The sequence below is a fragment of the Meleagris gallopavo genome, chromosome 1, assembly GCF_000146605.3.
Source record: "Meleagris gallopavo isolate NT-WF06-2002-E0010 breed Aviagen turkey brand Nicholas breeding stock chromosome 1, Turkey_5.1, whole genome shotgun sequence".
Lineage (NCBI taxonomy): Eukaryota > Metazoa > Chordata > Aves > Galliformes > Phasianidae > Meleagris > Meleagris gallopavo.
This window is the reverse complement of record NC_015011.2, coordinates 169,131,757-169,159,342: the sequence shown is the minus strand read 5'-3', so window position 1 is coordinate 169,159,342 and position 27,586 is coordinate 169,131,757. Positions and strand designations below refer to the sequence as shown.

At 45.2% G+C, this 27,586-nt stretch overlaps 1 protein-coding gene across 2 annotated transcripts; it reads right to left on the bottom strand.

Annotated features, from left to right (window-relative positions):
* Positions 1-56: 56 nt before the first annotated feature.
* SLC7A1 (solute carrier family 7 member 1) lies at positions 57-23,198 on the bottom strand. Of its 2 annotated transcripts, XR_796932.3 has the most exons (12): positions 22,795-23,164; positions 19,385-19,543; positions 17,565-17,739; positions 15,662-15,786; positions 13,915-14,137; positions 12,935-13,074; positions 11,319-11,421; positions 9,002-9,213; positions 8,527-8,675; positions 6,055-6,163; positions 1,670-4,563; positions 57-1,539 (listed from the first exon to the last, which is right to left on the bottom strand). XR_796932.3 is itself a non-coding variant. In XM_003203401.4 (11 exons), exons 1-11 carry the CDS (start codon positions 23,162-23,164, stop codon positions 4,454-4,456), a joined length of 1,875 nt encoding a protein of 624 aa, XP_003203449.1. In that variant the 5' UTR covers positions 23,165-23,198; the 3' UTR covers positions 57-4,453. The 2 variants fall into 2 exon arrangements, 1 of the variants encoding a protein (XP_003203449.1); XM_003203401.4 differs by having other exon boundaries at positions 57-4,563; positions 22,795-23,198.
* Between the last annotated feature and the right edge of the window lie 4,388 nt (positions 23,199-27,586).

Here is a 27,586-nt window from a genome sequence, read left to right as displayed (position 1 = left end):
TCCTGTGCAGCCTGCAGGCACTGCAAATAGCTGGAGAACGGAGGCGGGCTCAAAAATAAGGGCAAACAACAGGCACGGTTTATTCGAGTACTGAGAAAAATGCTTTAATGCTGTACCACTTAACGAGAAGTGAACTGCCAAAAGCTTCATTTGGTGGTGAAGTATTTACAGTGGCACCTGGACAAAAGGGAGCTGTGCACACGCGCCGGGAGGGCAAGGTTCACATTTCAAAACGTAAGGCTTCAAGCGCTGCACGGACACGGAAAAAAGAAATCCAACCGAAAGAAAGGTAAAAAAGATAAAAAATACATCTGTTCGCAGAACAAGCATCAAAACTATTTAACACGCCTGTAAGAAACTCTGAGAAACCATTAGGAAAATAGACCGTCAACACAAAGGTATATACACTTTAATAATTAAAAAATAAACACTATACAGACTTCCATGGCTTCAGTCCGTAAAGTCGCTTTGCTGGCCGCGCTCACCACTGCTCAGTGGAGCACTTGAGGGTACGGCTCAGCCTGGGGGCAAATTCCCTGAGAGCATCCCAGGAGGTGCTGCCCTCCATGCCCTGCCGGGCTGGGGGCTCAGACACAGAGAGGGAACGGGCCCATGAGCAGGGATGGGGTGGAGATGCAGGCGTGCAGGGCGGCCTTCTGCTGTGGGACCCAGCGCCGCTGCCATCACTTGGGCAGATGGTAGCAGTGCTCAGTTGTGGGTGGTTTCCTGGGGGTGCAAATTCTGCTAGGAGCAATTTGAGAGATCCCGGTGGAACTGATTAAAACAGCACCACTAAAGAGTTGATCTTACAAAATATGATTCCTCCTAACAGTGCTTTGTCTCCAAGTCAATAGGAATGGAAGGAGCCTGCAGCACTGCCCACTGCCACGGGGGTTTGGTTTGGCCTAGGGGGAGCGCTGCTGAGTGCCTACGTTCTGAGCCCCCCCTTGCAAAACCCTGCCCTTACACACCCACGAGGCTCGAGGCTCTGCTCCCTGTCCCATACCAGGGCCGGGTGACTCCCACACAGCCATGCAAGAGGATGGTGAACTGCACCCCGAGGGATGAGAAAAATAGGAAATGAAGCCAGAACTCACCCGGCAACGATTTTCAGCAACCAAGGAATGATGTTTGTAAGGAAGTATGCAAAAGCTAGTCATGACTCTATGATTTTTACACCAAATTGCCTTAGTGGTGAGAAAGGCGCTGCTGTAACAGCCTTTGAGAAAGGCTGCCTGGCCACATGCTGGTGGCTCCTCTCCAGTGAGCTCCTCTCCACATTGGTCACCCCAAATGAGGCCACCCCATGGGCACAGTCATCGCACTGACACAAAAGGATCTGCTCTGGCATCGAGCAAAGGCAGCACTTCTCTGTTCCCACCCCTCCATCTAGCAAAATGCATCTGTACAAAATATAATAATAAAGTAAAATAATTGCTGAACTATTTACAAAGATGAGCTCGATGCAAGAGAGGCATCTTGTTCACAAGAGCGAGGTGATAGCAGCAGTTGCGTGTCCCCAGAGGTACCTGGAGTGACCTATGGGACATGCAGACATCAGCAGGGACGCAGAGATCAAAAAAAAAAAAAAAAAAAAAGAAAATTTAAAAAAAAATAAAAATCACCCATTTGAAAATATCACCCCAGAAACAGGCAGCCAAATTTCTACCTTGCAGCTTGCAATTCCAAGCGGGGCGGGGATGCAGCAGTGAGGGCAGGGCGGAGCAGGCAGCAGTGACCAAGTCATTGCGTCCCTACGCACAGCCTGGCACGGGGGCTTCCCCAGGGCTGGCACAGGCCATGGCACATTGGAACACTGGAACACAGAGCGTGGCGAAACAGAAGGATTTTCCTATGAAACCTTCTGGGAGAAAAGGAAATGACAGGAAAACGAACCCGATCCAGACTTTCTCCCAAGTGCTGATATTATACGCCACAAAAGCTGAAATAAAATTATGGGATATAAATACCAGAACAGATCCCTAAGAAGACAACAAAAAATAAGTTAACATTTATAAAAAAAAAAAATACAGCAAGAAATCTGCATATTTTTAGGTAATTTTCTTTGGAAATATATTTCCATCAGAATTCAGCCTCATATAGTCAATGCTGAACGTCTAAATTGCTCAGAGTTGGTACCCAAGGCAAAGCAAAAGGTCCTTACATTTTTGGTACAGTGGGAAACTTCCACACCCTCTGAGTTTCCATTTTTCATTTTTTCCCCATCCTCTCACATCCTCAGTGCTTTCCAGGAGGTTATGGCACACACTGGGTTTTTGCCCATGCTTAAATCAAAACAGACCTCAACCTCCTGGGTTTTAATTTTGATACTCTTCTCACCCTGCTTGAGTAAGACTTCATATATGTGCAAGGAAAAGAGGACTGGCAGACAGTCGAGGCCATCTGCCAGCCTGAAAGCACCCTGAAAATACACCCAGAGCACATTCCCTCCACCCAGCTCCAGCCCTGAGAAGAGCTTCCCAGTTTGCCAGAAGGCCAAGACTGGAACTCCTAGCAGGCAGAAAGGCTGTGCTGGAAAGCTGCAAGACACGACCCATCATAATATGACTGAGGGAGATTGTCCGGTTCCCCCTTCTGCTGCACCAGCTTCCTGCTGAGTCACTGGTTAAGCCATCCGGAGCCTGTTCCTCAGTCCACACTAGTACGATGGGGATGGGTGCCCATCCCCTCGGCAGCAGGAGTTACGATGGCCAACAGACCAACCGCTCCAGGTGCTGGAGGCAGCAGTGTGGAGCAGCCCCTACGCAGGTTAGGAGAGAGGATTTCTGCAGTATCTGTTTGGGATTTGTTATTCAGCACATTTTAAAAATGGTGTTGCGTGGGCACAGCCCACCTTTTGAATGCTTCCATAAGCCTTTTTTAGGGCAGGGAATTTGGCTGGGGAGATATTTGAGAGAATCTTTTTTGAAACTGTCTTTCAGCAAAGCCAAGGCCACGTCTGTGTTGCCAACTCAACACAGACTTTGGTCTCACCTCTGAACTTCACAGAATTATAGAATGGCTTGGGCTGGGCAGGGACATCTTGCACCAGATCTGTTTGCTCAAAGCAGCATCCAACCTCATTCCCAACACCTCCAAAGATGGAGAATTCCCATGGCCCAGGACATGCTGTGCAGGCAGCACAAGCATCTCTGGCCGCACAGGAGGACGTCTTGGAGCAAGAGCACACGCTGCTGCACAGGGTGGGTGGGCAGCACTCAGGAACAGGGGCTCAGCACATTTACAGGCCTGCTCAGCCCTGTGTTAAGCAGCTGAGCAGCCTGCAAGGTAAACTCTCAGCAAGCCAGCCCCTAGCGAGTGGCTGTGTTGCCCCCTGCTCTGATGGGACCACTGGGAAGGAGAAGACCCTACAACATCCTCATGCCCCACCAGGCACGAGGCACAGACTCAAGTGCTGCTCACAAATGAAGTTCAATCCCTTGAGACTCTTCCTGTGTTCCTCCTTCCAGGGAAAGAAACATGCTTCACCCTGATGCCAAATGCTCACAGCCAAATGCTTTACTCTACTATTCACACAGCCCACACCGAGGGAGCTCCTCTAACTTCCAACCAACCACATTTTCAGAGCTGGGCTGAAGAGCACTTCTGCCACCCCACCAGTTCAGCCCCACTGCTGGTCAGCTCTGATGTGAAGAGGTAGAAGGCTCTTTGGAGACACCTGTGCCATTAAAGACATTCAAGTACTTGCACCAGATATTTCTATGACTAAACCCCAAATCCCTCTGCTGAGTCTAAAGTTAGCAGAAACATCCATTTGCCAAACGACCATTCACCTGACAATAAACCTCCCAACATTTCACAGTGGCTGTGTGTTTTAAAGTACATGAATGCCGAGTTAAAAGTTAAATGCAATAAAAACTATGAAACCTGATGCTCTGAAGAACATAAATCTTGCAGGTGCTTTCTTAACCAGGTGAAAGCTCACGTTTGCCGAGAGCCTTTTCTTTGTATGTACATAGGTGGTACAGCTCACATCAGGTGAAGGAAGTGTCTGGTCTGAGCATGACAATAACACTGCAGATGTGCTCTGTATGTATCAGGTAGAATATCTGTGGGGAGGTCATTCTCAGGGCTACTGAAAGAACCACCTCTGTGAGGCCTGGTTTCATAGCAGCATTTCAGGTTAACTGGCACACAGAAGCAGTTTTCTTTCTAGACATTGAAAAACAAAACAAAACAACAGGAGGGAGGAGGGAGAGTGCATGGCCCCAGACCAGCTAACAGCATTGCTGGGAGCAGCTTTTTTTCCTTGTGATCCCTTATAACTGCGCGACTAAGCAAACTGCAAGCTGCAGCAACAGGCCTGGGGATTCCCACACTGTGCTTCTTTCTTGCTGCAGTACTGATTAACCATATGCAACACTTCAGGAGCCCCATGGCACAGCTGCCTTCGCTGCAGCGGTCCCCGGTTGCCCATGAGCTACACACGTGGTCATTTGCAGCTGTCTGAGGCAGTGTCCATGCTTCGCTCCGTGTCTGCTGATGCTGCATAAGCAGCTTCCACACTGTGCCATATTCCGTAGGAAAAGTAGATGATAAAGCCTGCAAGGGAGAGAGGGAAGTTAGCTCTGTAAGGGGACAGACACCACTGCTCACATCTACAGGCACAGGTCACAGGTTACAGCCCTGCTGACAGTTTGCATCTTGGCATCACTGCCCGTCGTAGAAAAGAAATCTAGGTTTAACCCAGGTTATAAAACCAGCACTTGGAACAAAAAACAAATGAAAAAGTGAAAGTGCCAATACAAAGATTGTTCCTCTGCACATCCTGCTTGTGCTGGCTCACAGCCACCCTACTGCTCTTTCTTTTAAAATGGATTCCTCACATGGTGACACACAACCTTCCTTCTTCAGCTTGTTTTGATGCCCCTTGACATCTTAAAAGAAGGCACAGAGAGGAATTTTCACATTAAAGAAACAAAAATGCTCTGGCAGTCCATGAGGTTTGCACAGTGGGGTTCCAATTTTGGATGAATTTCTTCTGTCTGGCGCTGCACAAGGCAGTGCTGGTTTAACACTGACATGTCCTGAGGTTAGGACTACCTGGCAAAGTGCTAACATCCACAGGTAAAGTGGAATGAAAAAGGGAATGAAGAAACGTGAAAAATGAGATCTGGGCAAAAAAGAAGCTATCTAGAGCATGGCTTTTGCTTTGATCAGGTTCAGAGCAAGTGGGCAGCTGCTTCAAGCAGCCCCTTGTTGATTCATAGAATCACAGAATCACCAAGGCTGGAAAAGACCTCTACAATCATCAAGTCCAGCTGTCTACTACCACCCATACTACCCACTAACCACATCCCTCAGTGCTACATCTTCACTGAACACCTCCAGGGACAGTGACTCCACCACCTCCCTCAGAAGCCTCTTCCAATGCACTATTACTACTTCTGAGAAAAAATTCTTCCTAACATCCAACCAGAGCCTCTCCTGGTGCAACTTGAGGCCATTCCCTCTCATCACTGTAGTCTGGGAGAACAGGCCAACCCCCCACCTCACCACAACCTCCTTTCAGAAAACTGTAGACAGCAATAAGGTCTCCCTTCAGGCTCCTCTTCTCCAGGCTGAACAATCCCAATTCATCTGTCTTTGACCCTGCAAGTCTTCTACCACTACAGGAAGAAGCTACAAAGCAGTATCCTGCTAAGCTCCCGACAGATGACCATAAATTGATCAGGCAATCACAATGCCAGGCCACATACTGCTCAACATCTTCCCTGTGTACTCCGAGTACAAACACACATAAACTAACAAAACTGCATTAAAAAAAGACATCTATGTAGCTGACCATGAAGTCATTATGGAAGAAGCACATAAGCTGCATGACAGGTTGTTGTTTTGTCCTCACAAGAGTATTACGACTCTTAAATTTAAAACAAAGCTAGAGACACACTGCCTAAATGGCTTCAATGAAGTCACAGAGGGCACCCAATAATTGAGAGCGCAGAATCCCTCCCTGGAGTGCTACAGCAAATTTATAGTCAACAAAGTCTCAAAACTTTGAACACATACATTTTTCTTCTCTTTTGAACTCACCTATGAGCATCCAGACTGCAAACCTTATCCACGTGCCTAGGTCTAGCTGCATCATGAGGTAAACATTCACAAAAATACTCACGATAGGAAGAAGGGGCAGAAGAGGTACCTGAAAAAGCAAGAGGGATACATTACATCTGCAGGGCAGAGCAGTGGGCAGGCAAGAACGTTGCATCCCTTGCTAGACGGGACGTGATGGCTGCTACCATCACCTCAGCTGTTGGATCTGAGAGAAGGCAAGATTGGATCTAACTACTGGACATGAGTCCCCTATGTGACCACCACTCGCATCACTCCAGTCCATTTTAAGAATGGTTGTCCTAGCTTTTGGTTTGGAAGGAGATAAGAAGCCAACTTCAGCTCCAATATTATGAGGGGAACAAGCTAAGAAGAACACCATGGGTAGCATCGTGGCAGGGACCAACTGAAGACCAGGAGAGGGCTAAGAAAAGGTGAGAAGAGGCACCTGAGGAACTTCACCCAGCAGGTACTGTAGTTGTTAAGCAATATACAGCAGAGGGATGATCTCTCGAGGTCCCCCTTCTAACCTCAGCAATTGTGTGATCTTGTATGATTCTGTGAAATAATTCCAGAACAGAAGAAAAGCAGGAAATACTGTGAAAGACCAGAGCAGCTACACCAACAGTGCTTTAATGATCAGAAAATCAGAATACCATAAAGCCAAAAAGCAAAAATCAGAATGTGAAGAAATAGCAGAGGCACGTACAGAGAAAACCCAGAAGGACAAAGGTCTGGGAATATGGTGAAACTGAGAGGAAAATGAAAGGGATTTCCTTCACTTGTAAGGAAAAGGAGATTTACAAAAAATAAAAAGGCTGAAATATATTAAGCCTTTCTTGAATTCAATTTCACACAAAAAAAGAAAAGACACCACATTTATGGCAACCAGCCATCCACATCATTAAGAAGGGGATGGGCACACAAGTTAGAAAACAGAAGAAGATTTTTCTAAATTAGGCATTGTCAAATAGCAGGGAAAAAGGACATTTCCCTAGGACGGTGAGGTATGTACCTAAAGATTGCAGAATGATCTTTAAAACATTAGTAGGCTTCTTTGAGAGCTCTTGGTAGACCTGGAAGGTCTCCAAAATCTGGGGAAGAAAGACAAATGACCTATTAAAAAGAAATATAGGAAAACAACTGGGAAACAAACCAGTCAGCCTTGGATTCCCAGAGAGATTCTGGAGAAAAATCACTAAGCATGCAGGCTGTAAATGCCTAAAAGACAACAAGGAGATAAGAAACAGCCATTACAGATTTAGCTCTGACAGGTCTAATTGTATTTTTTCCTTGGACAGAGGAGAAGACCTAGAGGAAAAAAAAAAAAAAAAGGGAGATAAAATATCCTGAGTGTCAGGCAAAGAGACTCTCAGAAGTAAGTTCTGAATATACAGCTCAGACAGCAGTTCTTAAGTTTTCTGCTCCTGCACACTTCTGTTTCCACTTTTGGGATCACAAGCCCAAGATGAGCTGCAAACACTAACTATAAGAGCAATCAAAATGAGAGCACTTTAAAGGAAAGGATTAGAAACCCAAACAGCCTTTATAAATTGGAGATTTATAAATGGCTTGCAACCAATATGATGAAACATGACCTGCAGGATAATACTGAAAAATGATCTGTATTTGTCAATATAAAGGATAGCGTGCTTGAGCAAGGCAGGAAAATGTCAAGAGTTCCTCTTACTTAATTCTCTTAAAGAGAGATTGGTCATCCCTTCCTAGCTAACAGCAGAACATGAAAATAACAGCTAAATGTGCGCTGTGGAAATTTAGACTAAGCTATTGGGAAAAGCTTGCCAGTTACACAGACAACAAAGTACTTCAAACATGACAAGGAGAAGGACTGGTGTCCTTTTCCTACGAGGCGTTAAAGGACTGAACCACCCTTTCACATTGGTCCACACACACTCCATCTGATAGAGCTGGAAGAAGAGCTGATGTTTTTGACTGGGTGTCTCTTTGATCTCCATGCACAATCTTGCTTCTTTGCTTCTCTCTCCTATAGACACAATCTCATGTGGCCATTTTGAACTGCTGAAAAGCATTCCCTTTCCCTCTGGTCTCTGTTTCTTCCACAAATTATAGCCATCTGCTTTCAAAAGCACACCTCTCATCTGGCCACATCTCTAGATCAGGCTCTGTCCTCTCAGCTTCTCCTGGACTCCAGTTCCATTTACATTTCTTTCTAAGTCTTCTGTGGCCATCTCTGACCTGACAGCTCATGGCTTCCTCTCCTAATTCCCTCCTAAAGCTCTCAGCTAACTCTTTCAGCCCCACTTTCTATGCTGAATTTGCTTATTCCCATGGGGTGCTGCTGGATACACCTTTACGCTTACATTCTCTGTGTGACCGTTTGGCCAAGTCCCTCCTGATACAGACAACATGCATGGCCTCCTCCAACCACCTCCAAAAGAGCTCTTTTCTAACTTCACCTCCCGGGACACTCACCTTAAAGGAAAGCTTAGTTTTGCTTTCAGGCTGTTTCCATACAATGAAGCTGATAATGAGAACAAGAATTGCAGCAATAATCCATACTGCCTTTATCAGCATGCTTGGCTCGAGGGCAGTCAAGACACAGCTGCCCACGATAAGGAAACCTGTGAACAGACACCAAAAGCTTACCAGTGCTTTATTTTTTTTAGCAAGAGGGAAAAAAAAAAACAAAACAAAACACCAAACCACAAGCAGGCAATGCAAAATCTGAAAGCATAGCAAACAAACCTTTTTCCCTACACAGCCTCAATACTTAATCTTTTGTATTTCTTTTGAAGTCTTCATTTGAACCGTAGATCTGTAGATCCTCAAATCTCATTGAAATTGCAAGCAATCCTTAACAAGCAAGGAAGTGAGTTTTCCCACCATGGTGAGCACAAGGATCTACCAGCTGTTTCACTGCTCCAGAGCCACACTGCCTGGTACTTACCAATGATGCAGGTGGAGATGTTCACTACCAAGCCAGAGAACTTGGAAGGGTCTGAATTTGGGGGACACAGTATGGCTTTGAAGGAACATTTCTCCTCTTCCTCTGGCAGAAATCCTGTCTGAGACTCACTCGTGCTCACAGATTCGTTGTTATCTGTCTCCTCTGTTGTTCGAGCCATCTGATACGCCAAATTAGGCTGCTCTGGCTGATACCTTGGAAAAGAGAAGCGAAACAAAGAGCTTATTGGTTTGGTGCAGAGTACCACACAGAATGCTGACTGCACCCTAGATCTTTCTAGCATCAGAACAAGCATACATAATGTCTACAGCCTTGTATTTCAGAGGACAATCTGAGGAATAACAAAGACTTTATGTGGAATTGAAAAAACAATTATGTGAGTAAATACAGTGAGCTATCATCACCTAAAGCTTGTTTGCAATGCCAGTGTTCTAAGATGGATAGTCTTCACTTTCAGAAACCCTACCACCCTGATCACCAGAATATTACTGGGTGGTAGCAGTGAGGACTGGAGAAGCAATAAGCAGGAGAATAATCAGGTAGCCATAATTAGCCTATGTGGTTATCTGTGGCTGTTAAGCCCTCATGTTTTGGTGTGGAAGCAACTGAATTAACAGCTCAGCAGATATCACATCCTAGCAGCTGCTGATCACAGCACACAGTGACATTCTCTGTGCCCCGATCTCCTCTGTATCAGTCTCTTCTGCTACTGCCGTCTACTGCCTCACAATGAAGGAAGAAGTAAACAAAGATCTGTAATTTTTTGTTGCATGCATGGATAACACTTCATTCAGCAAGTCACAACCACAAGGATCCAGACAGAAAAAACATTCTTCACTTTTTTTGAAATAAGCTTTTGCAGAAGACTCTCAGCTACAAGCCTAAGGAAAGGGCCATTGTGCCAGACCCCTTAAGATCAGTCCTGTGGGGATATGATGACAATGAGATCTTTTGTGACATGTGAATTGTGAAATGCAGTGAAATCCTTGGGTCCAGCCACAGCAGGGTATTAGTCACAGCACCCTACAGCTTTGGAAACAATTTAGTTGTTCCTTCAAAAGGCAGCTAAATCAGCTACCTGGGCTGCTACAAGGTTGTCTGTCAGTTCCACAAATCTATGATGGGGAAAGTGCCATATCATAGGGACTGCAGCTTGCAAAAGCAAATTAAGAAGCCATTTATAGCTATATGGAGAAGAGGAAGCCAGGAAGTCAAAGGGAAGGTATGAAGGACGAGGAAAATCCTCTGGCTCTGTATAAAGGGGCATGGTGGATGGCACAGGCACAGAGCAATGGTATTAAAATACAGTGTTGGCCCTTCATCAGCTGAAACCTGTTCTCAGTTCAATGCATTTGCTGTGAGCAGGTAAAAAACATTCACTAGATTCTGAATAACTCATTAACACATGAAGATATTTTTCAGCAACATCTTCAAAACTCAGTCCTCCTGGGTGGAGTGCTGTTGTCCATGAGGTGCCAAGCAATTAAGATACTCAATCTTCATCTTATTTTGGGGAAGTTATGGGAGTTCAGCTCTTTTAATAGACATGCACTGAGTCACTGATCCTGCAAAAACCTGCTCAGCTTCACTGCTGATGCTAGACTTTACTATGATGACTACCTTACTTCCTGGCACAATCGGCAGCAACTTCACTGCTGACTGAAGGGTATCTTTGCTGACTTTCTCAAGGATGCAGACCAAAGGTAAAACTCACAAGCAATACAGTCATATCTTGCCTTGGTGCTGAGGTGTGTGCAGCTGAACTCTCACTCTAGGGCCTCAGAGGAACAGCACAGGAACAAGGAACCTCCACGCAGTTAATCCTAAGCTGGTTCTTTTCTTTTTCACCAAAATGGAGCCGGATGTCCAAGGACAAGCTGCTCACAACAGTTCCTCCCAATGCTCTCAGCACAGTATGTCCGTGCTGACAGAGACACCTTTCAGAAGCCTATTTGCTCATTAATTCCCTTTGAGATGACAGTCTGAAACTGTATCCTTAGTAGGAACAAGTGTAACAATGAAGCAGACATCCTGGACCACTCATGTCACTCCTACCCACCAGCACATCTCCTAGGACATTCAGAGTCTGACTGCTGCTACGGTGGCATGGACCAGGAGCTAACCAAGCTCAGAGGATGCTCTTGCACCTCCAATGAGTACAATTCCCCATGACCTTGAAGAAATGAGTCTTTCATACTCTTAGCCAGAGTTCAGTTTCACTGGGTCTATAGAAACAAAGAGGGCATCCAACTGCAGTGTGTGGGTTTCTGTCTGTGTGAGGCTACTTCTACATCCATACCTCAATACCAATACGCAGGCTGCCACCAACGAGTAAGCCAGGAGGGTCCCAATAGACATGAGATCCACAAGGTCTTTCAAGTCGAAGAGAAAGGCCATAATAGCTGTGGGAGGAGAGGAAGGTGAAAGGGAAGAAAACACCAACACAGCAGAATATGATTGAAGCATTAATGACAACACAGCATAAGTGTGACTGTTGCTCAGGACCTGGCAAGGGAAATCCAGGGAGCCCAAGCCATATTGAAATGGAGACATGAAAGACTCATTGAATGCCAATTGCCTTGTAACTCCCTGAGCCTCACAGGATGTCACAGCACAGTCTCACAAACTGGAAGCAAAGGAACCATTTATTACAGTAGATTGCCAGCCTGTTATACATATATGCTGAAACAAGGGCATCCTCTGATATACCTGTAAGAGAAGCAAAGCTGAAGTGACACTGCCCTCTAATCATGAGCAGCGAGCAAGTGGTAAACCACAGCCTCACTGCCTGAATCCCCAATTGTAGCTGTAGCATCCCTGAGACCATACCATCTCTTACAGATTATTTTGCTTTCACACTCTCACTAGGCAACTCTTTGTTGTACAGACCATTGTATAAAGGGTTTCAAAGCCGAACCTGAGCCAGTCTGTCTCTAATGCACTGCCTCAAACTCAACAGCCAAAGCAATGCAAAGTCTCAAGCTTCAAATGCTCCCCATATCTGCAGCTCTGGTTGCACTTTGGTCCTGCATGTTATAAACCACAATGAGGTAATCTGAAGAGAAGGCAAACCAAATTCCTTTCTTTCTCTGGCTCTTTATTCCCCTGATATTCCTGAAGATAAAGGTGGCAGCGAAGCAGCTGTATGAAAAACTCTGCAGGGCCCAGGCTGCAGCTGCAGAAGGCTGAGCTGTTTCACCACAGCTTAGAGCTCATCATAACACTTTGGCAACAACGCCTCAAAGGTGGCACATTCTACACCAGTGGCTTATCCCAGATTTGGATGGCAGAAGGTAAAGAGAAAGCAGCAACAGCCTTCTGTTCTCTAGGCACTGTGAGGAAGAGGGGTGGCTGTGAGAAGAGTATAAGCCACTCATCTTTGTTGTCTGTTAGGTTTAATTCCCCTACTCTTGGGACAGAGGGAAGGAGAGGATAGGATTGTGACCAGCTGTGACAAACTGATTAACAAATGTCTGTGTCACAGGGTCCATCTGCTTGTCTCCAGCTGCTCTGGCGTCTTCCACTGAGTATCTACCTACAGACACACAGGGGACAGAGCCTGCAGCCAAGCCGGGCCAATGGCCACAGGGATGCTGAGGCATAGCTGGCTGCCACTGCAGGGAGTTAATTATTTGTAAAGCTGACAGAGCACGCAGGGAGTGGATGAAGGCAGTTCTTGGCATGAGGCGGGATATCAGCAATGAGCTCTGAGCAAGAAGCACAGACATGCAGTGAGCTATTCACACTCATCCTGCCCTTGCTCTCCCAGGCTTTTGGAAACCCCGGACATGCTCTGGGAAATCACACTGTGCAGTGTATCTGATTAATAAGTGGGCTAGCATCAGGAAGACTTATCTGCTCCTAGGATGAGATTATGTCTCTGCTCCACTCATGCATCAAGTCTCAGGATGTTACCTGCAACGGCTCCTGATGTCACTGTTGCAATTATTGGAGTTTTCCTCTTCTCATTGACTTTCGCCAAAAATTTAAAGAGAAGTCCATCTTCTGCCATGGCATAAATTATTCGAGGCATTGGAAACATGGAGCCAAGGAGACTAAGAACAGAGAAGGGGGAAATAATCTGCTTAGAACACCTCCAGCAGGGCTCAAGCACAAAAAGCAATCAAGTTTACGGCAGTACAATCTGAAACAGGTGGCTCTCAATCACTTTAGCTTCTATAAAAGGCTCCCTCTGAACGCCCACCTTGCTAGTAGCTGGAAACTAAGTTACAGCTCCATGACTTTGGATATCTAAACTTAGCAATGGGACATAAAAGCAGCCTGATACTCAGGTGGCAAAATACCCTAACTTCTATGATCCTCTATGAGTTGCTCATCTAATTGCATATGTCTAAGTTGATCTGAAAAAGGGCTCCATAGTGCATAAGAACATGACATACTCTGCATTCAGCCTGCCTTGCCTCCTGGCCAGATAGCTGTCCTGGAGGTAAACTGCAGACAGATTGACCTGGATATGGTAAGCCCCGCATGCTCCAGAAGATGCCCCCTACACTACCTGACATGTTTTATCCCAGCAGGCCAGGATGTCTTGCAAGCAAACTGCGTTTGCACTGCAAAGCTGTCTTCATGACTCACTGATTCTAGATTCGTATTCCAGAAGTGCACCTAGTGGGTTTGCTACTAAGACAGGAGTTTCTGAAGTTGTGTTGGTCACGCACATCTCTGAAATTTATCATGGGGTCAAATCCTGGCCTTTTTGATGTCAGAAGCTCTAAGTCTTGGCCCTGATCTAGCTCTTCTAGTAATGACCCAGGGGAACGTGATGAAGGCAAAGAAGCTGAGCCACTACACAGCCCCAACGTGCAGCTTTTTGTTAAGAAGATGGAGATAAGCATTTGCTGTAAAAGAGGCACCAAGGAAAAGCAGTGTCTCACCTCGTAGAAAGTGCACATAGGGAACCAACTGCCACTGCATAATTGGCTCCATCCCAACCTACATACTTAAAGGCATTGGGTAATGGGCTGTTGGTATCCAGCTGGTAGTAAGGCATCATGAGTGTCAGGGCAGCTGACACACCAAAATAAGCCACAAAGCAGATGAGCAGAGATGCCACAATGCCAATAGGAATGGCCTTCTGAGGGTTTTTCACCTCCTCACCTAGAAGAAAGAAATTGAAATATCAGCTCATAGACAAGCAAGATCTATCAATGCCTACTATCATGGCCTAAGGTGCCCTTCACATACCCCAGGCTGGCTGTTTGCTCCCAGTTCTCCTGCTCCTGTCACTCCTTCTGACATAAACATCTGTGGAGGACTTGTAAACCCAGACACAGAAACAATTTGGATTAAAAGCAGTTCCTTCTCCAAAAAGTTAGTTTATCACCAGCTACTCCTGCAATGCCACTGATAGCATGGATCCAAAAACAGCTCAGCAGTCACAAGTGACAAGACAAAAAATCATCACACAATTCTGGGGCAAATATTTGGGAGAGAATTTCAGTATATATTTCCACCAAAGCAACTGTACTGTGGCAGGAGCACCCTATATACCCAGTTCCAGGGAAAGTTACTTTGCAGAGCACACCTGAAAATCATATGGGTCTTTGGAAATCCCTCTCAAAAAAAAAATCCCTCTTTACGGAAAATTTTGGACTGCCAAACTGGGACAATTGTGTTAAAAAGATCCTCCTAATTCAGGCAATGATTAATTAAGAAACAGTTGTGAGTCTTCTCTGTCCTGCAGAGCTGCTCTTCTCAAAAAGCTGCTCTTCTCCTGAAGCTTGGCATTTCAGGAGGATGAACCAATAAGCAGAGACCCATATACCTCTAAGTCAAAGCCAGATTAATGAGCTTCTCCATGGAGAGGCCCTGGGGCTAGCTGAAGTAATGGAGCTATAGCATTTCTCAAACATCTTGGAACATAAGGCAGTACTGTTTTATCTGTCTTTGTAATTATCTCCCCTCTCTGTTCCTCAGCTCTTGTCAAATGTGAAATTAAGGATAATCCTTCCTTTCTCTGGGGGAATTAGATTCTTCTAAGCCAGGAGAAACGTGACAATACTGATGGTTTCTTTCTCAGAAGGAGATCTCTGAACTCTTGGAGATAAAAAACTCCCTTTCATTTTGAGGCACAGCTTTAGAGTGCAGACTCCTCCTGAGAAGAGCCCTCTTTCTGTGTCTCTTTAAATACACAAAGCCAGTGGAGCACCTTCAGTTGAAGGCACTGAAGCACCCTATTCCAGAATAACCTGATTAAAGCATCATCTGGAGTGGGATGTCCAAACTCTATCAGTCACACAGAGCATCTGAATCTGGTTTTTCTTGCATGTCAGATCAGTACAACTGGCCATGTTTTCTATAGAGCTGGACTTGGTTAGTGCTATCAATGAGCAACTGTGGACTGGACCCTGGAGGCAAAGAAGAAAAGAAGCTCTTCTGATGGGTTATGCAGCCTGCCACAGCTGCTAGAAGGCAACATTCATGCACCCAGGGACTTGGATATATTCAGCACTTTGATTATCAGGAGCAGCTGAGTCAAAAATATATTATGGACTGAAGTTAACACAGGAATAATGAAAGCAGTGTCCTGGATTACTGATTATCTGTGCTGCACCATATTACCAAAAGCCAATCAACCAGCAACCAGGTTCACAACTGGAATGAAGACGTCCTCCATCTTACCTGTTGTAGCAATACAGTCAAATCCCACGAAAGCATAAAAACATGTGGCTGCCCCTGAGAGGACTCCTTTCAATCCATAGGGCATAAACCCTCCAACACCATAGAGCTTTTCTCCCTGTGTTTGACTAAAAAGCATGGCACTGGGTTAGAAGCATTCTGCTAGGTGGGAACAACAAAACTATTCATACAGCTCATAGTGACACCCACAGCTGGAGTTCAAAGGAACATGCTCTACTTTTCACTACAAATATGAGGCAAAATACTAAGCCCCACCCACTGCTGAGCTCTGGACTGGCCTGCAGGAGTCTGCGGAATGCGTGGAATAAAAATGGTTCTGTTTATTCCCATCATCTGTTTATTTTTGGTGGGGATAAAAATGTCTTGGCTACAACAGGGAGAAAATAACATGAACATTAAGATTCCTCTCCTACTGTTATTGCATTTATTTAAATAATAAAGCTTTTGAAAAAGCCCAACATGTAATCCTTAACACTGACGTCAAACAAAGATGTGAACTATGCACTGTTCACCTAAGATGGATTCAGGTAGAATGTGTGTAGACACCAAAAAGCAATGCAGGGTGCTGAGACAGCCTAAAATCCACCCTGTACTCCACCCTCAACTTCAAAATTCCCTATACCAACTTTGTATCCAAATTCTGCATGCCATGCTGAGGGAGGGGAGGTGCCTGCACCTCTGAAACATCAAATGCTTTGCTGAGCCTGATACTAAGTTTATTAAAGTCAGACAGACAGACATTTAGTGACTCCCGTGCACTCAGCATCAAAGCCTGAGATACAACTGTCTGTATTGAAACACTGTCTAAAACACTCCTCAGTTCAAGTTAACTGAGGCCACTCAAAATTGAGAGAAAAGCCTTTGTCATGATGAATTACGGCAATTAAATTAAGGGAAATCCCAAAACTGCAGATCTTATCAGGAAGAATCATCCAAGCTCTCTTGTAGAACTTCCACTGAGGGATGAAAGCTCACTTGTTATTTACAGAAATAGTACAACCCAGATATGGATTACTCTGGAAATAATGATAAAGTAAACCCCAGATAGACATTACAAAAATAGTAAGAGCTATGGGTGAAAGAGCTACAGTTATACTTTAAAGCTACTGTACTAATTGCTACTTGCTTGGGAATAGCAGGAGGGAAGGAGGGGGAACCTCTCCTACAGAAGCAATTTGTTCACAGAGAAGAAGTTCACAGCAGGCTGAATTTTGCCGAGAAGCTCAATAAGTGGCTTGTATACAAGCCAAACTAGAGCCATGCAATATTTATAAATCTCTCCAGCTTGTGCCAAACTGTGTTTCCTTGCAGACCAGCATGAAGGGGTTAGATAGCAAGCCAGGACTGAGCTGATGCATGAGGAGACATTCAAAAGACAGAGAGCAGTCATATGTGTTGAACAATCTCAAGCAAAAAATGAATGGCCTTGTATCACAGGCTACCCTTATAAGCTCCTTAATTTTGGTCTTGTGCAGGAATACAGGATTTTGGCCAAGTAGCAAAATGTCATTAAAAATGGATTTGTGATATGTCTGCTGCAGCACATTAAAATAATCTGCAACTTGCCTCCTACCTTCTCATGCATCTGGGACAAAGTCTCCATAAATACAATCATTCTTCAAGGAAATGACCAAGGTGTCCAAGAAAACTACACAGCTATACTTGGTCAAGGCTTAATACAGGCACAACAGTCATCCTGGGGCAGCCCTGAGTACGAGGTGACCTGCAAAGCTCTTTTCTCTCCCCTTTGAACTCCAGTCACAACACTGGAGTTTGGTAAAGGAGGGAACCATATCATTCACAGGCTCCCTGAATCTCTCACAAATCCTCCTGTAAACATGAACATACATCCATTTTAAATCTGAGAAGACAAGGTCCAACTTACTTGTCTCCATGAGTGCCGTGGCTGGTATTGTAAATGTCCTGTTCAGTCAAGTGCCAGTTTTTAACAGATCCTTTCACAAAGCCAGAGACCACGACGAAGCCAATGACGAGGATGTTGATGCAGGTGAACACTTTGTTCACCAGGGCAGATTCCTTCACACCAAAAGTTAAAAGCCCTGGGAAAAAAAAATGGAAAATATGCAGTCAGGTATTTCACCAGCAGAGCACATGGGGGGCTGCCAAATGCAGCACAACAGCTCACTTACTGAAAACATCAACGCTGAGCTTTGCCCACTGTAGTATTTCTGCTCCTCCACAAAGCCAGGCAGCTCAGGTAGGTCAGGATTAAGTCACTGGGAAAGCTGATGGGGACTCCAGCCCACACATTACTGATATGACACACCTTCCCACACAGCATGCCAATTTGGCACATGCTCCAGGTAAAGTTTTACCTCATAGCACCATGCTGTGCCACCTGGATACAGCCACACACTCTACCCAGCCATCTGGAGAAAGCACCACAGGTGGTTTTTCAGGAAGGAGCATTGTCTTAGAGGTCTTGGCCAAAGGCAGATATTATGAACAACAATCACCTTTATGTGAGCAGCAAAAAACATGATGCCATTCTCCACAGAGACTGAATCCAGGAGGTCAGCTACTTACAGCTCAAGACACAGAACAAGGAGGCATCACAGGACTCCTGCTTTGCCAGAGAGCTCAGTGAGAACAGGTTTTCTGCTCATGGTCTTCAGAGAAAGTCCATCAGGAGAAGAGCACATTTGCAGGCTCTGGCAACCAACATCTCACCGAGGCGTAACTCAGCCTCTCTGAGGGACAAGCTCTGGTAATTCCAGGTAGCTGACTTTCAAGAACCCAAACCTTCAACCTATATTTAATAAGAAGACTACGAGAAAGCAAAACACTTCATGTGGGCCAAAAGGACAAAAGAAGCCCTACATGGTATTTTTACTGCTACCCCAAGGCATTTCAGGGAGAGGGGAGATTTCTGTGCACTCACATTTCCATCTTTTAAAATAAAACATACGAGATTCAAACTCAAGATGCCAAAGCATCACTGGCTTATGAAGCTTGTCCCAGTGAGCAGAGCCCATGCTGCGAGATGCCCATCCAGATCACGGTGGGAAATGTCAGGATAACCTTGTTGGGCAACGCTGCAGCTTCTGCATGCTGGAAACCACAGAGGTACATGAGAAGAGTAATTATTTTTTTTAAATTAGCCTAAATTTTGTAATGTTTTGCAAGTTTAAGCAGTTGGTAAAAGTTTAGAAGGATTTTCATTTTTGAAATTTTCAAAACTTTTCCAAATCTTTATCAAAGTCTTGGAACAATTTTTTGGTCAAAAAATAAAAAAAGAAGAAGGAAAAAAAAGGACTGATTTTCTCATATTTATTTCTCTGGGATTTTGCAGTCGGTGCTGATTATCATTGGGAGAATAAAAATAAAGGAGGAACAGAATGAAATTGTTGTTGTGGATTGGGAGAGGAAGAGGATTAGACTTTCTTACCTGATTGAGGTTAACAAGTCATCTTTCCTTTCCTTCCTTATACTAAACTTGATCAATGATTTTAAAAGTGGCTCAAAAATATCAAAAGCTCTCCCCCCTAATTAAAAAGCTTACAAACAGGATATGCCCGGTGCTAAGTCCTCTGTGGCTATATAGGTAAATCTGACACCCGTAGCAAAGAAAGATCCTTAGTAAGTTGTCCAAAACAAATGAGGACTTCATGCCCATTCTGAAAGCAAACAATGAAATGACAGAAGGTGGAGGTCCAAGACTCACAAACGCCTCTGAGGTTTTACCTGTTAAGATGATGATTATCACCACAGCGAAGATGTCTGGGTATTTTGCCAGCACTCCTGGAGCGTTCATTGTCATGTATCTTTTACAAAAGTCTTCAATGTGCCCACCTATGATTTCATCAAACGTGGCGCTCCAGGCTCTGGCCACACTGGAGGTTCCTGCCAGAGAACAGAGCAGATGTGGGTCACCTTTGGTGGATGGCACAAATTCAGGACACTTTGGACTCCAGTCCTGGAGCATCTGAGTGGCATAAAGACACTTCTGGCCTCAGCTTGCTGCAGTTTCTAGAACACCATGGCACAGCTTGCTGGGATGAGGACTGATCCAGGGGTCTCAGGATGTCTGACTCTGGGATGCTATTGGGCCAGAAGAGCCACTCCAGAGAAATGAAACAGCAGCAACCAGTCAGTGGCAGCACTGTGTAAAACAAGCAGCTTTGGCTACCAGACAGTCTGCTTCTTATTCTCCTGTGTTACACTGGCTACCGTTAGGTTACCAATATTGTACACTATATATATATATATATATATATATATATATATATATATAATTACTACTGTACAGAATTACCTATTAAAAAAAAAAAGAAAAAAAAAAGAGGTTGGCTTGCTGTTGGTTTGCAAAGTAGTTCCTTAGAGAACTCTGTGCACTCTTATACCCAGAACAGTTCACCCTGATACAGGCAGGTTTTCAGGTCACAACTGCAACTGTGTCAAAAATTGTGCTCACCCACAGCACAATCCTCCTCAGCAGTGGTCAGCAACACCTGCAGCAACGCTGGGAATGTTCTCTGTGCAACTTGGCTTGTCAAGCATCATAATAAGGCACAGTTTAGGCCTGTCTGGGTACCATGCTGCTCTTTGAGACAGAGGCACAAGCTTGAATGCATTTAAGGGGACAGAACATTGGTGCTTTTAATCTAAAAAAAACTCCAAAAGTTACTCTGTATCACATTACAAACTTTCAGCTTTGTTTCAGGAAAATTCCAGGGAAAAGGATATTTTTTTTACTACTTCTATTTCTTTGCCTTGGCTGCAGTATTTCATTTTCTAGGACAGGAAGAACCAGCTCCTGCATGCTTTATGTTAATGCCAGTTGCTTGGAAGCCAGTTCCACATCGCTATCAGCAGTTCACGCAGAACTTTGTAACCAACAGCTCTGGGAAGTGGGGGAATTCCAGCATTGCAGACACTTGGATGACATCTTTATTGCTGCTGAAAAGCATGGAGCACAGAGCCCATATCCAGGAGGATTTATGGCTTTGGGGTCAGCACAACCTTTGCAGATGACTCCTGCCCACCCTGCACAGTGCTTAGGCCAACTGATCTGCTTGGGTGTGAGCTGGCTACAGGATCGGGCCCAGGCTGGGAGGTGACCACATGGTCTGGAAAGGAGACCCCAACAACAGCCAATTACAAGGGTGGATAGTGATAGGACAAGGGGGAATGCTTTTAAACTGAGATAGGGGAGGTTTAAGTTAGATATTAGGAGGAAGTTTTTCACACAGAGGGTGGTGACAGGCTGGAATAGGTTGCCCAAGGAGGTTGTGGATGCCCCATCCCTGGAGGCATTCAAGGCCAGGCTGGATGAGGCTCCGGGCAGCCTGGTCTGGTGGTTGGTGACCCTGCACATAGCAGGGAGGTTGAAACTAGATGATCTTTGTGGTCCTTTTCAACCCAGGTCATTCTATGATTCTGTGATACGATTCTATGATGCACTATGCGCCATGTTAATGAGCTCCCACCAGCTTCCTCTTTCTGAAACACTCCCCCCCACAATCTGGCACAACTCCCATCACCCCAGAAAAAATTTCGCATCATATCCTAGTCCTGGAACAATCCTTCTTCCCCCCACCATCCAGACCCTGCCCAACTAGTCGATTGCCCATTTTTCCTCATTCCCCACCTCCAAGACCCTGCCCTGGACACTACTGCCCCCCACCATCTGCTGGTCACCATGATCCCGCTCCATCCCACAATACTTTCTGAACAGATGTCTGAAACCTCAGTAAAAACACCAACCTGGCCAAGTCCCTTTAAGTTCTTGCCACCCTGGTTGGATTCTGCTCAGGATGGTGGCACTGCTCAGGAGTGTAATGCTAGGGAGGTAAATCTTCTCATCACGAATTTGCAGAATCAGGTTTGGGGACTGTGCCTTTTTTCCACGGCTACGTCACTCATTTTGGAGGTGAAACATGGTAGAAAGGGCCGCAATGTAACTGACCAGGTAAGGAGCATGAGGAACACTATTTAGCATTACTTTTCTGGATCATAGCATAAATCATTAGAAAAACTGTTCCAATTTTGTATGTGCAGCCTAAGCAGAGTCCATTTTAGAAGTCTGGAGTAAATTATATGCTTAACTTTGTTTAAAAACTATTTTTATCTCCTCCCTACAATGAATTTGATTCATAGAAGAACCGCAGACTCACATTTCCTGAGGAGACGACTTTAATTGACTTTGGTTTCTCAATCTCTCCTTTCTTATTAAAAAGTAGAAGAAAGAGAGGAGGGAGAAGAAAAGGTTTCAGGTAGCACACAGATGAGAGCCAGCACTATCTCAGACAAGCAGCTGCTACATCACTATGTCACTCATGATATGATCTTAGCCCCAGCATCATGGGAACTAATCTCCAAGGTAACAATTGCATATCTCATAAAATGCAGTTAAAAAAAATAACTTCCTTTAATCATTCAGCACAACATTGTTTTTCATTTTAACTCGTAAGTCTTCACTCTCAACTGGCAAGTTGGCTGCAGCCTTACTTATAGGCATGATAACAAGCTCAAAATGTGCTCGAAAAAGACATGAATCCTTAATTGACAAATAGTGGTTTAGTTTTAATATGTCAGCTGAAGAGTACACCGCATGCTCAGAGCATGATCCTGTCCTAGTGGGAGTGAAGGGCTTAGGAGGGATTTGCTTCGGACCTTTCAGAGACCATGAACCTGCAGCTCACCCCCTGTTTAATCCTGCAACCACTCATGAGGCAGAATTCTGATCTCCAGGTGCTCTGAACAGGTTTTGAAGGGACTAGAAATTAATCCTTAATCAGCCTGGAGCTGTCATGTAAAAGCAACCTTCTGTCAGCTACTTCTTTCTCAGCACAGGGAACACTTGCTCTCCCTGGCAAGCGTGCAGCAGCCAGGATATGCCAAAGAGATGATGTGGGAGTTCAGAGGAAGTAGCTGAAGTAATAATTTGCCTTCGTTTCAAACCTTCAGCCTGCAGGACAGCACTCACCTTGTGAAGTGACAGCAGCCACAGTCAGTGCACCCTGCCAAAGAGCCCTCAAATTTTCAGTGAGTGCAGAGCAATGCAAGCACACAAACGTGGCTGATTGTACCAACAAGGCTGCCATCCTGGACTAACACTATGGTCTTGCTGCATGCCCACCCACCATACTCACCGATAACATAGGAAAGGATTAAATTCCAGCCCGTAATGAAGGCCCACAGCTCGCCAACAGTCACATAGCTGTACAGATAAGCTGATCCCGTCTTAGGAACGCGAGCACCAAATTCTCCATAGCAGAGTCCAGCCAGCACAGAAGCCAAGGCAGCGATCAAGAAGGAGATGACAATGGCAGGTCCCGCGTTCACTCGTGCCACAGCCCCAGCCAGTACATAGACGCCTGCCCCCAGAGTGCTGCCCACACCCAGGGCCACCAAGTCAAAGGTGTTGAGGCACCGTGAGAGCCGGCTCTCTTCTCGAGTGCAGTCCACATTTTTCCGGCGAAGAAGCTGGTTCCCAAACTTGATGAATTTCTGGCACTCCATCGTTGTCTTTGGGCCTGCAAGAAAGATGCTGCCATCACTAGGTGGAACAGCCACACCCCACAAACAGTATCACTACAGAGTGTAACACTGCACTCCTATTATATTTTAGCCAAAGAATCTCCTCCTCATTTACCTTCCACCTTTTCACGTGGCAAAGTGTTTCCTGAGCACGTTATCTATGCTCAGCTCAGGGAAGGAAAAACGCACAGTAATTCTGCTTCCTACACCCACTCACGCTGATCTCAAGCACGCAAGCTCTCCTCCCCACACCACAAGGGACACTAACCTTACAGCCTCACTGTTCACACACAAGTGGACAAGCCTTTATGCAAAGTCTGTCTTTCAGATTGTCAGGGTAGTTTTCCTGGCTGGGAATTTAAAATAAAAAAAGGTAGAGATATTTATAGATATGTACTTACCTTATATAAATTTTTGAAATCTTGGGGGTGAAATAAGAGCAAAACTTGTGAGCATTATATTCCAGAACAAGGCAACACAAGTGCCGCTGTCCCCAGAGCACAACACAACCATGTGCACCAGGAGACACTGTTTGCAGCCAGTCAGATCTATATTCCTTCCTCTGAGCTCCAGTTCCAGCCAGCAGCACAAGCTGGCAGCTGCCTACAGCTACACAGCCTGGAATAGATACGGCTTGGGAAAAAAGGCACACAGAACCAAGCTTAGATTTAGTTACACTGAGGCAAAGGATTAAGCTATTTTACATTTGTGTCAGCTAAGGGGAGAGCACAGGGCAGGTCTGTGAACTTCTCCATCCCAGCAGAACAACAGCACTGCAGGATGGGTGCTCATTTAAACTGCAACCAGTCAAACCAGTATGGCCAGCAGAGAGGCTGGCTCTGGAGGCCATCCTAGTAATCAGTGAAAGAAACCTTCGCAAAATCCATCCCTTGAAGATGTATGACTCCACACACAGCCTGGGTATGGAAGTTTTGTCCTGCTTTTTCTGATAAAACAAGGAATGTTGCTTCAAACCACAGAGAGCAGAGAGAGCTACTGCTCCTTATCACACTGCCCAGGTGGGCGCATCAGGCAGGCAGCAGAAGGAACTTCTTCCTTTTCACATTGAAAACTCTAGCCCCAGTTGTCACAAGACATGATGGCTTAACACCCCTCCTATAAATGTATCAAGCTTACCCTTAAAATTTTCTAGATTCCTATCTCCACTGCACTCTGCCAGGCACATCACTTCAGAAGGCGGCATTCACACATGCTCTTGTGTCCAGAACAGCCTTTCCCCTCTACTGGTTACCCAAGGTACCTTTGGAGACCAACCATAATGCCTCAGCCTTTGTTTCAGGCTGGATATTAGGAAAAATTTCTTCTCAGAAAGAGCTGCAATGCATTGGAAGAAGCTGCCCAGGGGGGTGGTTGAAGAAATGTGTGGATGTGGCACTGAGGGACATGGTTAGTGGGCATGGGAGTGACAGGTTGGCGGTTGGACTAGGTGATCCTAGAAGTCTTTTCCAACCCTAATGATTCTGTGATTTCACAAGCCCTGAAGAAATAAGGCAGTCCACATCTCATTAGCACCCTTCTATTTCCTTGCGCCAGGAGCAGCTATCAGAAGCAATAAGAGCACTCCCAGAGCAACCACCGGGAAACCTCAGTGGCCATCTCCTCCACAAGTATCTGTTCTCCTTTCCCAGTCCGTCTTCTCATTAACATGTTCCTTCTGCACCTTGCTGGTTTCCTGCTTGTTTTCATCTTAAACAGCTTCTTGTGTGGCATCGTGTCAAAAGCTTTAGTCAAGTCAAGATAATGAGAACTGAGGTTGAGTTTTGCTGTCAGGTTGTAGTCACCTTCCTCAGTCATGCTACCTTCATCCCAGCAGCAGCATCCTCATTCAAAATTCAGCAGGCACATAACATACACTCTTCATAGCAAGGGTGTTTCACTAAGATCTTCTGGATTACTCCTAATTGATATACCCAAGAAAACACATACTTAAGTTGGGGGAGTTGTAACAAGGCACGTTCTGCACTCAGAATAAGCCACCAGAATAGGAAGCCCAACAGCAGTGACAAATACCATGAAGTTTCCAACACTCCCAACAGAGCCACATTCAACCCAAAGAAAATCTAAGCTAGAGTAACAGATCTGGCACTGACAATACTTTTATCGACAGATCTGGCTCCAGGCACCAAAATCACTGCTTCTCAACCAGTACTCCTCTACTAAATACACACCAGCATTTCTGTTCTGTACGTGAGTGCATTTAAAATGTGATGAAATGGGATGAAAGCAAACTGAGAGGCAGACGTAATGCACATTAACAACCAACGGGTGTTCAGCCTTCAGGAACAGACAACAGCTGGTCCAAAATAACCTCCCCATTGTACGTGCAGGGCAGGTAGCTAGCTTCCAGCAGCAAGCTCTTTGCTCTACAGACCTCAAGGCTGCAGTACTTGCTCCAATAGAAGCAGTGCAAGAGGATAAAGGCAGGTTCCATTTTGGACCACTTCTTGCAGCTCCAAGGTGCCCCAGCATGATTGCCATGCGGCATCTTCAGCTTGCTTTCAGCAACAGGACTTTCAAATGTCTCTTCATTGATTATGAAAAGGGAGGAAAATGGATTTTATTCAGATGCAACGCTGGAATGAAGCATTCAGTTTCAAATGAGTGGTGCCTCATCTGCTAATGATGGAACAGTCATATACATTGCACACTAACAGCATGCTGAGAATGTTAACAAAAATATTACTAAATGCAATATATAATAGGAAGAAGTGAGACTCGTACTTCAACTCCAGCTAAAACCTACCGTAAAAGGTGGGAAAATGCAGGCTAAGAAACTTAATTGAGTAAGTCATTAAGTCCAATTCTTCAATTTTGCTACCATATAATCAAGGACAAAATAGAAAAACTCTTCATTTTTCCAAGACAGCAGCTATAAACCTGAATCCCTTTCCTTTGGCCTCAAGCCTATCTCCCTACTGGAGAAAGTAATTAGAACTGAGGATTGAGAAGTCTCGCTGTGCCAGGAACTGCACAGTCCACCAACAGCTCCTCAAAGGCTGCTGTGGTCCAGAAATACACTGACTCAAACCAATGGAGAAAGGCAGGTTTCAGGTCAGGCTTCTAAAAAAAATCACATTTGGTGAACTACGGGAATTGCCAATGCACATTGAAGGGAAAACTATTTTCTCCCTTCAGCAGGATGACAGGTCTGTTTGCCAGTGTTTATTCAAAACGTTGGTTCTTGCACGCAGCCTCCTTGCACTTGAATCTCCTGCAAACCCACAACAGCCAGAACTGTTTTCTTTCAACTGCCTGCTTCCCCTAAGACTCTGAAGACTCTGCCTTCAGGAAGGACAATGCAAGTCCTTCCTTAAGCAAGGTTTTGCTTAACTCCCAGAAGATTGAAGGAGATCCCACTGGTGCCAGCACTCTATGACAAGCACAGAAATGGGGCTGTGCCCCATCTCCAGCAGCACTGGTGGTTTATATTCAGTCTTGGAGAATAGCAGTGCTGTGAAGCAACCAGGACAAAATGCTAGAGAAGATGTGAAAAACCCTCCGAAACTAAACAAAGAAATCCCTTCCATAAACTGCAGCCTACTATGAGCAAGATATCCACAGGAAATGTGTTAATGAAGTTGTTTTTCAAAGCCAGTCTGGAAGTCAAGACCAGTTTGACTCACAACCAAGCTCGGATTCCAGTGCAAACGCAGGTTTGTTATTCAGTACAGAGACATCAAGAAATGCCAAAGGACTGCAGAAGAACAGTTTGCTTCTTGCAAAGTCAATATTTATGGCAAGGTTTACACAGTAATCGCTCAAACAGAGATGTTCAAAAGCAACACAGAGAACATGAGAGAGTCCCAATTGAGGCTGTTAATAAAGCCAGAGGATGGCTATGAGGTAAGGAGACACGGAAGCAGGAGGCTGTGGTGCAACACAGGGCTCTGCACCGTGCCCTGAGCCCACAGGGATCCCTGCAGGCCCTGGCACCGACCTGAACATGATGGACGGAGCACAGGTGACAGGGAGCTGCCTGAGGGCTGGGCTGTGTAATGCAGGAGAGGAAAACACTTGTGTGCGTACTCAGCAACGAGCTAGTGCAGACATGGGCTTCTGCAACAGCACATAAGGGAATGGGGTTAACCCTAAGTGACAAGTGGCACTAAGAAAGGCAGCCTGACATACCTTGATCTCACAAACGTCTCCAGGCAAAGGCAGACCACGGATTCCTGCAGTCTAGAGCCATGCTCCTTCCTTCCTCCATCATCACTTAAATCCAGAAGCTGAGACTGCTAACTCTTTCAAGATTTGGTTCAAAGCCTCTCCTTCAAAAATGTATTGTTTAATAATACCTGCAAACTATTTATTTTCTACACACGCATATAAATTACATTTAACTAAATGTGGTGCACTGCAAAATGAAGGTATCCCAACGGTCCC